The sequence below is a fragment of the Rhincodon typus genome, chromosome 1, assembly GCF_021869965.1.
Source record: "Rhincodon typus isolate 14 chromosome 1, sRhiTyp1.1, whole genome shotgun sequence".
NCBI classification, from domain to species: Eukaryota; Metazoa; Chordata; class Chondrichthyes; order Orectolobiformes; family Rhincodontidae; genus Rhincodon; species Rhincodon typus.
In genome coordinates, this window is record NC_063332.1 from 86,153,756 (window position 1) to 86,167,390 (window position 13,635).

At 39.1% G+C, this 13,635-nt stretch overlaps 1 protein-coding gene across 4 annotated transcripts in view; it reads right to left on the reverse strand.

Moving 5' to 3' along the window:
- Positions 1–3,543: 3,543 nt before the first annotated feature.
- tbc1d1 (TBC1 (tre-2/USP6, BUB2, cdc16) domain family, member 1) overlaps positions 3,544–13,635 on the reverse strand; it is a 247,611-nt gene continuing 237,519 nt past the window's right edge. For all 4 annotated transcript variants that reach the window (XM_048600721.1, XM_048600741.1, XM_020532585.2 and 1 more), the window contains exons 18-19: positions 9,426–9,602; positions 3,544–7,123 (exon numbers count right to left, since the gene is read on the reverse strand). In XM_048600721.1, the coding sequence (XP_048456678.1) occupies positions 6,926–7,123; positions 9,426–9,602 (375 nt within the window). In that variant the 3' untranslated portion in view covers positions 3,544–6,925. The remainder of the gene's footprint in view (positions 7,124–9,425; positions 9,603–13,635) is intronic.

Genomic DNA, 13,635 nt, shown 5'->3' on the forward strand with positions numbered 1-13,635 from the left:
TTATTCACACCATGTGATTATTGGGCAAAAGAATTCTCCAACAAGAATGGCATTGCCATTACTGAATTCCATCACCATTAACATCTGGGAGATTACTGATGACCAGAAACTGGACTTAACCAGCCATATAAACACTGTGGCAACAAGAGCATGTCTGAGGCTAGGAGTCCTGCCATGTGTAACTCAAACCCTGACCCCTCAACACCTGTCCACCATCTACAAAGTACAAGTCAGACATGTAATGGAATATTGTCCTCGTGACTGGATGAGTGCAGCTCCAATATCACTCAAGAAGGTTGATACCACCCAGGAAAAAGCAGCCTGTTTGATTGGCATCCAAACACTTTCAACTTCATTCCCTCCAGCATCTACACAAACTGGTAGCACTGTGTACCATGCTCCATTTCCTTTGCTGCTAACTCAATAGTTCCTAATTTATGATGGACTTCTTTGTTACTGGTAGAGATCAATGTGAGCTTTATTTATTTTATTATTCAATGGCAGCGAAGAGGACTCACCAAAATAAAAAAAAACTTCTGAAAAATCAAAGAGATTTTTAGTTTTAAGGAACTGCTAATTGTAGAAAAGGGCTTCTCACAATCCAGCTGATGCAACAGTAACTTCAGGGAAATTTCATCAATCAACTTAATTTAGTTTGCAAGGTGGACTCCCTGCTCTAGTATCACCTCTGACTGGAAGCTCACTCTGCATAGACAGTATGATTCATTGGGTCAGGTTTTGGGTTTGAGAGGAGGGTGGTAGGAATGTCATATGCTGTAATAAGGTTTAAAAACCTGCACCACCTTCAGGGCCAGAGAGAAATACTTTTGTGAATGATAAATGGAAATCATAGAAACTTCGAAAGTAGGAGCAGCGTAGGCCATTTGGTCTTTCAAGCATCCTTCGCCATTCTGATCATCCAACTCAGTAGCCTGTTCCCGCTTTCTCCCCCCATCCTTTAATTTCTTTAGCCCAAGTGCTCTATCCAACTCTTTTGGGAACCTGCTTTCTGCATCTATCCTCTCTAATCCTGTTAGAATTTTATAGGTTTCTATGAAATTAATCCGTCATTGTTCTAAACTCTAGCAAATATAATCTTAACTGATTTATCAGCCTTCAATCCCAAATTTCCCCACAGAATTTCTGTATTCATACCTCATTTCCTTGAGTTCCATCCTCTCACTAAACCCTGTGTTCCCCAACATTTCTGGTATTTTGTTTGTGTTCTCCTTTGTGAGCACAGAACCAAAGTATGTATTTAGTTGGTCAGCTATAAATTCCTGCTTCTGACAGTAAAGACCTACATTTGTCTTCAGTCTTTTTCTCTTCACATACTAATAAAAACTTTTACAATCAATCTTTATGTTCCCACAAGCTTGCACTTGCATGCTATTTTTCTTTTCTTAATCAATCAATCTCTTTGTCATCCTTTGCTGAGTACTAAAAACTGTTCCCATTCCTCAGGTCTATCATTTTTCTGGCCAATTTGTATGCCTGCTCATTGGATCCGATACTATCTCTAATCACCCTTGTTGGTCATGGCTTGGCCACCTTTCCTGTTTTACTTCTACACCAGAGAGGAATGAACAATTGTTCCAGTTCACCCAGGCACTTTGAATGTTTGCCATTGCCTTTCCACCATCATCCCTTTAAGCAATGTTCCTCAATCTGAAATAGTCAACTTATGCCTCATACCATATATTCCTCTATTTAGATTCAGGACCATGGTCTCAGAATTAACTATGTTACTCTCCAGGTTGATGTGGAATTCTATCATGTTATGGTCACTCATTCCAAGGGGCATTGTACAACTCGACCGTCAATTATTACTTTCTCTATACTCGATAGCCTGTTCTCTCATTAGTTCCTCAAAAATGTTGCTCCAGGAATTCCGTCTTTACGGTATTGTTACTGATTTGATTTGCCCAATCTATATGCAGATTAAAGTAATCTATAATTGCAGATGTTCCTTTGTTGCATGCATCTCTACTTTCCTCTTTAATGCCATTCTTAACATCACCCTACAGTTTGGCGGTTTTTTCACAACTTACATTTTTTTTTGCCCCTTGGGGTTTCTCAGCTCTACTCATAGATTCCACATCATCGGAGCTAATACCTTGCCTAACTTCCACTTTAATCATCAATTCAACTACACTGCCTTTTCCTTTTTGTCTGTCCTTCCTAAATACTGAATTTCCCTGGATGTTCAGTTCCCATCTCTCGCCACCCTGCAGTCATGTCTCTAATTCTCTGCATGTATCGTACCTGTTTTCATCTATTTGCATAATTAATTCATCCACTCTACTAAGAGCACTCTGTGCATTAGGCACAAAGCCTTAAGGCTTATCTTGATAACATTACTTGTCCTGTTCCCATTGTTTTCATTGCACTTCAGATTGATTTTGGCCCTTGATTTCTCTGCTCCCTTGGCTCCTACTGTTTCTCTGGCTACCCTTTTCCCTTTGATATACTTATGGCATATCTTGAGATTTTCCCTAATCTTACCCTCCAGCGTTTCTTTCATGCCCCATTTTTGCTTTCCTAATTGCTTTCTTAAGTTACCCCTGGCACTTTCTATACTCCCCTACAGTAGATTTGGAGTGTTTTTCATTTGGTCAGTACAGACTTGACGGTTCAAAGAGCCTCTTCTGTACTGTGCAATTCTAAGTTCTCAGTTACTATGGATAGAGCCAAGGGCCACCTCAATCACTGCACTGATAGAGCAACTCAGCACTGCAATAACTTTCATGACCTTATCAGATCAGGAAAGGTAAGAGTAGTCAGCTACACACAATATACTGTATTAAACATCTGACATTAATATGCACAAGGCACTGCAAGGCCTCAACAACCTCAGACTTTACCTGCCAGTGATCCTACTGAAAGCCTCACATCATACATAATTCCTTGTTTCAGATACTTTCTTTCATTTGCCACTGTAGTCTGCCTATTGACATCTGGGCTTGACTGCATCTCATGATAAGCAGAGACCATTCTCACTCTTTCCATTAAGAACACAATACATTAAGAACAGCACAGGAGAGGCTGGCCCAGCAGACAGACCCATAATCTCCAAACCCTCACTTCTACGAGCAAGAAATTAAATTCCCTCAAGGCAGGTCGAACGGGTATGCAATGACAGCAAGTTGCAAGGATTCATTATGAATGATCCAACAGTATGGCAATGAGGGAAAACATGTTATAATCAGAAAGAATGGCTGCAAATGAGACATATTTGCAACCCTATGTTATGGTTCCTTCTTTGGACTTTAAGGATGCAACCTCTGCCCACCCTTGAGAGAGAATTTCAAAACCAATCTATCCCAGCAACCTTCACTGGATCTGTAAACACTGTTCCTTAGATGCCCCCCAATATCACAGGCACCTTCCGTTGGTTGGTTACTGAGGGACTCACCCCATTATCGTGTCCCACAGAAAGTCTCCTGGGATTAACAGCAGAGAATCCCAGTGGATACATCCCAGCAATTATACACTGTATAGTGTTTGGATCCAAGACGTACAAATGAATCAAAAAAAAATAAATTACAGTGATTCAAAACAGTTTATTAAATAAAAATTCAAACTAAAAACAGGAATGGCAATTTATTCTAATTCTGCACATGCCCAATTCCTTTGGTGCATCCATCTCTTTCCCTCTTGCCGTACCCCATAGAGTTTCTGAAGTTAGGCACAGGGGCATGTTTGCCATGAATCACAGACGTAACATCTATAATTACTACTAAAAAAGAATCAGCAGCAACATTCCACTTTTAAACACTGGAGCCCACATAGCAGATTACAAAAAAAAAGTGAGATGGCAGTGTAAACATTCCAAAATTGTCAAGGTCTTTTACTGGATCTGTAACAGTGTAGAAATGTATGACTATTCTCAACAGAGAAGTACACTAAAGTTAAACGCAATACTGCAGATCCAACAGCGGGAGAGAGGCATATACCAGCCATCTTGAATTTCACAGGAGCATTATCAATCAATACAAATTGGACCCAAATTTAATTTTCTTTTTAGACCAGTGGGTATCATCGAGTTACATTTTAAATCTGACACTAATGCTGGTCGCTTATTTGCTGATAGACAATAGACGGTGACAGTCTTTGACTAATTTATGGCGTATGGCTAGTGATAAAGAAATCCAGCTGAGACCCACTGTGACCTGTTGTGATTCAAAGAAACTCACTGAATGGATAACAAAAAAAAATCACAGCTTTGTGGCAATCCGTTTAATGCACACCATTTCCTGGTGCCATATAGCTTGGCTCACTATTATGCAATTTTACAACTGAGGAATCAGAATCATACTAAGAAGGCACATGAACGTGTAAAGCACAATTAATTATGCTGGTGTTCAAATACACTGGAATCTCAACATTGGAATGATGTTCAATACCTACACTGTCTTTGCTTTAAAGGAGTTCCTTCAGGTAATGATAGCAAGAACTTTTATCGCCTTTAGGCTATCAATCCAATTCTAATGTCATGTATTTCCTCCAAAATAGTCTTCATTGAAAAATATATGCAGCTGGGATATGTACCAGTTCAATTTATCTAATTAAAGGGCATATGTTGACATCATTCTTCTTCTATTTGATTTATGAATAATCCAAAGAGAGTATCCAAATGATCAGTAGACAAAGAAAAGTCACATGTCCTTTCAGCCTTTAACTCTGGAGTTCCTTAGTGAAGGACGAAAAAGAATGAAAGGAGAACAGCAAGCAATCCATTTAACCTGGTAGAAACCAGTTCTGTCTAAAGCAAGTTCCCCTACCAAATATGGCGTTAATTGTTTCCAAAATTACAAGTAATTTGGCTTAAATACAGAAAAAAAAAGTAATGTATTGCAATTCTGATTTTCAATAAAAGTCAGCTTGTGGTTACAGTGTTGCTTAATTGGATTTCCAAGTCTATTGAGCAGACGTTCAGCATTTTCACACTCGTCACATTTCACTGGTTGTCAGAAGGTCACATTCAATAACTCAAACAATTGTCAAGCACTATTCAATGGCATCAATATACCTATATACTGCATTGTTAAATGAAATGCCTATTGAATGGCAAATCCATGTTAAAAAATATTGTCACCTTTGGTGTTTTGCTTTTGGTACTAGAATTTCATCAGATGTAAATACTAATGCCAGCTTTGTCAGCAGCATGATGAAAGTCATCAACAACTATAACTGCCACACAACCATGGTTAACATTTTCCCCTTTCTTGGGCACTTTCTATTCATAATGGTAACATACTGGCACTGACAAAAGATGGACAAGAAGCTACTTTCCATAACATCAAATATTACTAATTATGCAAGTATTATAAAAATGCCACTTAATTTGGATTGCAATTTCTACTTGTCCATATTTTTTTTTTAAATTTGTACTGACATCTGTAACTTTCTGGAAGTGCTTTGAATTTATTTTTGAATCTGGTATTAATATTGTTCACAAAATGAATTTAATATTTATTTTTAACCAAAAATATAAAAATCATCTAATCAGCATTTTTAAGGTGTCTCACTTTTCCTAATTCTCTTTGCCTTCCTGACAACTTTATTAGTGAGCCAAAGATGTACGATTCAATGATTCACTACTAATACTATTATAGCTAGAACCAGAATGACTTGTAATTGTTGAGTGGAGACGTGTTCAAAGGTATAGGGGAACAGCATAAATGCCAACAGCTTTTTTTGTTTGAATGATTCATGTAATTTATTCTTCCTTTTTTTTCCCCCCCTGTTCAACTGCACCACTTCAATACTGGAATGACAGGAGAGAGAGAGATGAAAAACCAAAGCAACGTGATCCTAACAATTCTTTTTGGCTAGATTCTTTAAAAAAAAATAAAAACACAGTGCAACTTTTGCCTGTGTGATGCACAGATTTAAAGTAAAGTCAGCAGGTGTAACTTGGGAGTTACAACTGTCAATGCACAGATGCCCATTGACCATTTATACCCCAGACTCATGGGGGTAGCACAGCAGTACAGAAAATCAATAAATTGCAGTGTTTATTAAAAATAATACTGAAATAGAACTGTTGGGGACATTAATATACACTAATATGCTTAATGGCCCCAGAAACAAGTTCACATAATACCCTATTAGCACCAACTCGAAGACCCCGTCTCTCCCTCTTCTATCCTCCTTTTAATATTTTGACAAAGCAATATTTACCAAAGAGAAGTCTGATCTCTCCTTGCTTCTCGGTTTTCTTTTGTCACTGCTCAGTGATGCGATTGCTCCAGATTAACTGAGCTGCAGTAGGTTAGGCCAATGTGTTTTTTATTTGCCCAAATGGTTTATATCAGATGGAATCAATCTAAAGACATTACCAAAGTATAGAAATGCTTTTGTAAGAAACGTAAAAATGAAATCCTGCTTTTCCTACAAACAAGAACACTACTTACAGAAGTGAATTATGGAAAGTAAAGCAAAATGCCCAATTAATGGCCAAAAGAAGTTCGGAATAGTTTGTTATCACCTGAAATGGAGTGACCATCCAAGAAGTAATGTTGTAGGTCAAAATGTTTCGACATTAGCAATTTGCTGCAAGTATATGTTTCACTCTAAACTGTATCTGTATACAAGATACTATGGCAAACACTTCAAACACTGTATCCAAATCTATTGGTTAAGACTTGGTCTATATATTAAAAAAAAACAGGGTGCAACCATTAGGTATTAATAAATTCCCACAATTCTTGGAGAAAGGAATCTCTTGTTGATCGGTCTTTAACAGTGATGATCCAGTGATTCATATTGTCACTACACTGCTGGATACTGTTGTGCCTTAGAATAGACCCAAATAAGGATCGTACTGTTGTGAAGGAACCAGAAAATTCCATTTGCTTAATTAATTCATTTTTTAAAAACAATCTGTTTTCTCTTATGTAAAGTGCATCAGATTTTACAATCATTTTCTTGTGCTTTCAGACTGTGTTCTGTTGTCAGCATGTTCAGTGCTGGGAACCTGCTTTTGAAATTCTTCAACTGCAGCCAAGAGTGCAGCTCTTTCCAGCTCTAAGGTACAAATGACTTGCTTCAACCTTCCTTCATTGGATAGCAAGGCTTTTACAGTAGCTTCCAGGCTCTCAATTTTTGTATGAGCGACCTTTCATGAAGAAAAGACAGACATATTTATACACTAGCTTTCACAATCTCTGAGCAGTCAAGAAAGTATTTTACAGATAAGGAATAATTTTTCAATGGATAAGCAATCCTGTAACAAAGGGAAATGCGACCCCCAGTTTGTACACATGATCCAACAAACAACAACGAGGTAGTCCCCTGACAGATTATTGCAGTTCAGGCAAGGAAAAGCTCTTTGCTGTTCTTTGAAATGAGGTTTTGGATGTTTTACAGGCACAGAAGAGGGAAGTCTCAGTTTAAATCTCACCAAAATATCAGCCTGTTTTCAGGTTTCTTGTGTGGGACTTGACTGCAGGAACTGAAATATATTACTCTTAAATTTGTAACATGATGCAATCAGAATATGCTTGGTTGGTTCCTGAACTCTAGTTTTACTAAAAATAACATTCATGTGATACGGGTTTCACTTTCTTCTGTACAACTTGAATAACTTGCTAGGCCACTGCTGAGGGCAGTTAAGTGTCAACAACATTGGTGTGGGTTTAGAGTTGTATATAGGCCAGACTGGTTAGGGACAGCAGATGTGCTTCCCAAAAGGTCATTAGTGAAGCAGATGCCCTTTCATGTGAATCCAGCAGTTTTGTGGTCAGTAGATTGCTTTTCCAGATTTATTTACTTAGCTATATTTAAGTTCTTCTCTGCCGTGGTGGGATTTGAACTAATTTCTCGGGACCATTGGTCTATATTAGTCCAGGTAGCAAGATTAGAAAACCAGCTACCATACCCTGTCTTTGTTCCAAGTTCTTCAATATTAATACTCTTTTGGGATAATCTGTCAATTGTATTATTGAACACTTCTTTTGGCCCTAGATCCACGCTTTTTAATTCCTAGAGTAATTCAGTTTTCCCAGAGATGGCAAGGAGAAGATCTTTTGTTAAAAGCAACTCTTCAGCTAGTCATCAGGGTACAAAAGCAGTCTAATGAAATTTCTCAAACTTGCCTTGGATATATCTGCATCACCAGCTGTACTTATTTGCAAATTACACATTTAAAATTTGAGACTTGTCATGTGCATGAAGCTATAAATTAATTCCTTACTATAGTTGTCCTGGATGTGATTTTTGTATATTTTACTGCTGGACTGTCACATTATCAACAGTATTAGAGGTCAATAGTACAGCACTTGAATACCACTGAGAAGTGACATATTGCCAAAAGCTTCTATCTCACACTTATCAGGACCAATGGAAGAGTGCCAAATTTCAAACGATTGCAATAATTTATACTTCAGATGAAAAGGGTGCTGATTAGTTGTTAAGTTGACTCTGATTATCTGAGGTATTTCAAGGGAGAAAGTGATGGAGAACTATGTGCTCTACAAGTTCCCAATCACTCAATAAAATGCAATGCTTGAATGTATTCATTCTCTTTGCAGACAACAGGTCTCTATGAGTGAACGCATATCACTTCTAATAAGGTTAAATGAACTTTACGGATTATCTTAAAAATGGTTGCAAGTATACCAACTAGCACACTCGGGATTATTCAGTAAGTATTACCCAACTGTAGAACCATATCTGGAGCAGAGGTTTTACTTTGAGATTTGCAATCATGGGCTACCCGAGTATAGTCTGTACTTTGCCTATTACGGACAACCAAAGGAACATGTACCATGCTTCAAACAGCCATTCGTTGGGATAGAGGGCCTATGTACCTGGTATCACACTGGACAAGAAAGTTATACACGACAGTATCCAATTGTGAAATGTGCAGTGTGTCATTTTGGACTAATTGCAGTGTTCTGTTAATAGAAAATACTGCACATGTAGTTATTGCACAGTAAAACATGAAATGGCTTGCTTAACCAATTGTTCAAATATCTGAGATACTTTGCCTTTCTACTTTCAGTGTAGGTGTGATGCCAGGTGCATATGCTATATGCTGCATGTCCTAGGCATTGGCGATCAACTCCATTGGCATCCAACCAATTTAAGATGACCATTTAGTCTACTAACATGGCTCATACATGCTTGCTACAGGCAATATATATTCTCTTAAAAAGATCTGCTTTCTGAAACAAAAAAAAAGGAATGTTCAAGCTTTGTGCCTTTTTGGATAACTGGGAGTTTGGGGAAAATATAGTTCCTTTTGCTTTTTCCAGGGCAATGGTTCAGCCAGTCTGGGTAGACCTGTCAACTAATCACCATCCTTTTCTCCTTTCGTTTGAAATTTGGCCAAGACTTCAGCAACAATTCTCCACCTTCAGTAATGATATTAGAACTGAACATTTGCAAATATTTTGCTCAAAATTCACATGACTAACCTCAAGTTCCTCCAGTAAATCACTGTTTTGCTTGCGTAAGCTGTTGTTGTTTTTTTCCAATTTTTCTAATCGTTCGTTGTCACTCATGGCAGCTGAAGAATCTATTAGCTCATCCTGAAGAACATGGTATTCAACCTCATAGGCTTGCAGCTGTTTGGAAAGATCCATTTCAAACACCTAGACACATCAACATAGGTCATTTTTAGTACAGCAAATAAAACTCTTTTACAATTGCTTTTTCATTGAGCTATAAGATTAGTAAATTGTTTCATGAAAATCGAAAGAACTGTGGATGCTGTAAGTCAGAAACAAAAACTGAAACTGTTGGAAAAGCTCAGCAGGCCTAGTAGTATCTATGGAGAGAAATCAGAGTTAACGTTTTGGGTCTGGTAACCCTTCCTCATCGTGTTCTGCCAGGCCTGCTGAGCTCTTCCAGCAACTTCTGCTTTTGTAGTAAATTGTTTCCTTCCTTTTGTAGCTTTAACTTCTTCCTTACTCAAAAATGTAGCTGATTTAATTACTGGTAGTATATTCTTTATATGTAAACAATTTTAACAGACTGGGAAAAACTTAATGGCGGCCGCCCATTTAATAATGTTAATAAATAAAAATATCCCAACAACTTGAATATCACTGTGCAATCAGTTTAGCAGGCAACGGGAACTTAACATGAAAATTCATCCCTTATTTCCCTTTTTCCTATATTATTTATAAAAAACAAAGTTCAAAATGACATGCCCTAATTCCATGTTTAAAAGTCAATTTGCAAGATGAGAGATGTAACTTTTAAATCAGATCTATGACCTGTGCCACTGAAGGTGAGAACAGAGGATGTTTTCAAACTTGTTTGTTAATCAGCCTCATTTGTAAATAATATGTCAAAATCCAAGGGACAGATTTCAGTCAAATTTGGTGTACTGACAAGCCATGGCCAAAGGAAGGACTGATTCATTTTTGGCAAATCTGTGCATCAGAGGCTGCAGGGTGAATGGGCAAACTGACCATAGCAATGAAGTACTGGAACTCCTTCAAATGAGGGGAGTTAACTGGGATATGGTAGCAGTGGGGGAGGGAGGGGGGCAACGTAGTCCAAGAAATAGACACCGTGCTGCATAGCCAACAGCAAGAATCCCAGGATATTGGCTTGTCTGCCCATTGTCAGATTTCAGTGATGCAGTTCTAAGCTGGAAAGATTTCATTGTGGGAGGAACGAGAAACAGTTTTTTTCAAGATAGACAGACATACATACATCTACATAAAAAACGAAAATAGAAACTCATACATACATTTAAGACTAAGAAGTGGGCTCTGTTTACAGGGGTTAAATTAAAAAAGCAGAACCTCAAAAGGTTCTCTATTATTACCTGAACTATGATCAAATTGGTGGAAGGTAAATAGGATTAGAACACTAAATGTTTTGTTCAAACATTGGTTTGGGAGAAATAGGTTTTAGCTCTGGGCAGCTGGCACCAGTCTGGCCAAGGTTGGAATGGTCTTCAGCTGGGACAGCTGTTCTAGTGAGTTTTATAACTAGAGTGGTTTACTAACCAGTGATGGTGAGGGATCAAGTAAGGGAAAATTCGTTAAATTAGAGGTAGAGAACAAGGCAAACAAAATAAGGTTGGATTAAAAGGAGCTGATTGTTTCTTACTGCCATCCTCAGACAAAGGGTTCAAACTTTACAGGGGTCCAGAAGATAAGGCATTCACAGCAAGGTGGATGAATTTATAGCACAAACGGAAGCAAGCAGAAATGATTGAATTACTATTAAAGAGATGTGGCAATAGGTTGACCAAGTTTGGTAACAATCAAGAGTATTCCACATTTAGGAAGAATAAAAAGGGTAGTGCTGATCAGTACATCAGGGAGAATGGATCCTGGATCAGAAATTCAAAATGTAAAATCATCTAAGTCGAGCTAAGAAACAGTAAACAGCAGCAGCAAACATTGGTATGAGTGGTTTACAGCCCACCAAGCATTGTGGTAATGAACAGCGCTCTATAAATCAGGAAATTAAAGTGCATCTAACAAGAGTAATATAATAATCACAGCAAAATGTAGACTGGGTGAACCTAATTGGCACAAATACTATGAAGGATGGATTCTCTGAATGCATTAAGGTAGTTTTTCAGAACACTATTTTGAGGATCCAGCCACAGATTTAGTACTTTAAATCTTTAATGCAGTAAGAAAGTGTTAATCAATACGTTCATTGTAAAAGAACCTTTAGGGAAGAATGAGAGAATTTTACATTAAATTTGCAAGTGGTGGACCTGTAGTTAAATCCAAAAATAGGGTCTTACATTTAAACATAACAAAACAGGAAGGAATGGGGAGAAAATTAGCTGTAAAGAGGTACATAGTTGCTTTCCCTGTTCCTTGCAAGAGACGCTGTGTTATTTCCATCCCATAATTCCAGCAACCTCCAGGGAAAGATATGGCACAATTAAACAGGAATGGGAAAGTTTATTTGAGGGTGGGAGCTGTTCATAGACTGGTCCATGAATTATTTGGACAACTATTCATCAATATCTGAGAATAATTTTCCTCACAGGAGGAACTAATAACTGCACTTTACTTCTGAGCTCTCTATAATAAACAATGCAACTCACCATGATGCAACTTCACCATAATCTACAGAACTGTGAAACTTTGTATTATCTGTAAGCTGTCTATAATTTAGACAAGAGCAGATGGTTACCAAACAATTATCGGAGAGAGCCTGTAAAAATTATAACAATCTAATTCACTGCAAAGGGTTAGGTTGTGGGGTGCGGAATAGCTACAATAGCAGGTTCTAAACACATATTTTATGGTTTTATTTGATTGAAATTTAAGGAGAAATATATGAAATATTAAAAAGGGACATACACCTTTAATCAGGTGGCCACTTAGGTTTACTTTTGTAGAAGAGCTGATGTGAACATTGTCATTGCACCGAGAGCCACACCTCCGTGTTCAAAAGCAAAAGCAGACCATTCAGTACTTGATCTGTTGATCAATTGCTTGTGGTTCAGATGTTTTTTCCTGCTCCTTCTTAAGTACATTTGTTGTATTTATTTTTCGCACCCCAGTATAACTAGCAAGCTCACACGCTGCTAGGTACATGCCAAGTAAGTGACATGTTTTTCACTGAATTCATTTCTTCCTTTCTGCATGGACACATGTGCATTATAAACTTCTATCCCATTCTATTGAAACCTGACATCTCTCTTCCTCAGAGATAGTAGGAACTGCAGATGCTGGAGAATCCGAGACAACAAGGTGCAGGGCTGGGTGAACACAGCAGGCCAAGCAGCATCAGAGGAGCAGGAAGGCTGATGTTTCGGGCCTAGACCCTTCATCAGAAAAGGGGGAGGGGAAGGGGGTTCTGAAATAAATAGGGAGAGAGTGGGAGGCGGATAGAAGATGGAAAGAGGAGAAGATAGGTGGAGAGGAAACAAACAGGTCAAAGAGGCGGGGATGGAGCCAGTAAAGGTGAGTGTAGGTGGGGAGTTAGGGAGGGGATAGGTCAGTCCAGGGAGGACAGACAGGTCAAGGGGGTGGGATGAGGTTAGTCGGTAGGAGATGGGGGTGCGGCTTGAGGTGGGAGGAGGGGATAGGTGGGAGGAAGAACAGGTTGGGGAGGCGGGGACGAGCTGGACTGGTTTTGGGATGCGGTAGGGGAAGGGGAGATTTTGAAGCTTGTGAAATCCACATTGATACCATTGGGCTGCAGGGTTCCCAAGCGGAATTTGAGTTACTGTTCCTGCAACCTTCGGGTGGCATCGTTGTGGCACTGCAGGAGGCCCAGGATGGACATGTCGTCTGAGGAATGGGAGGGCGAGTTGAAATGGTTCGCGACTGGGAGGTGCAGTTGTTTATTGCGAACCGAGCGTAGGTGTTCTGCAAAGCGGTCCCCGAGCCTCCGCTTGGTTTCCCCGATGTAGAGGAAGCCACACCGGGTACAGCGGATGCAGTATACCACATTAGCAGATGTGTAGGTGAACATCTGCTTGATGTGGAAAGTCTTCTTGGGGCCTGGGATGGGGGTGAGGGAGGAGGTATGGGGGCAGGTGTAGCACTTCCTGCGGTTGCAGGGAAAAGTGCCAGGTGTGGTGGGGCTGGAGGGGAGTGTGGAGCGGACAAGGGAGTCACGGAGAGAGTGGTCCCTCCGGAAAGCAGATAAGGGTGGGGAGGGAAAGATGTCTTTGGTGGTGGGGTCGGATTG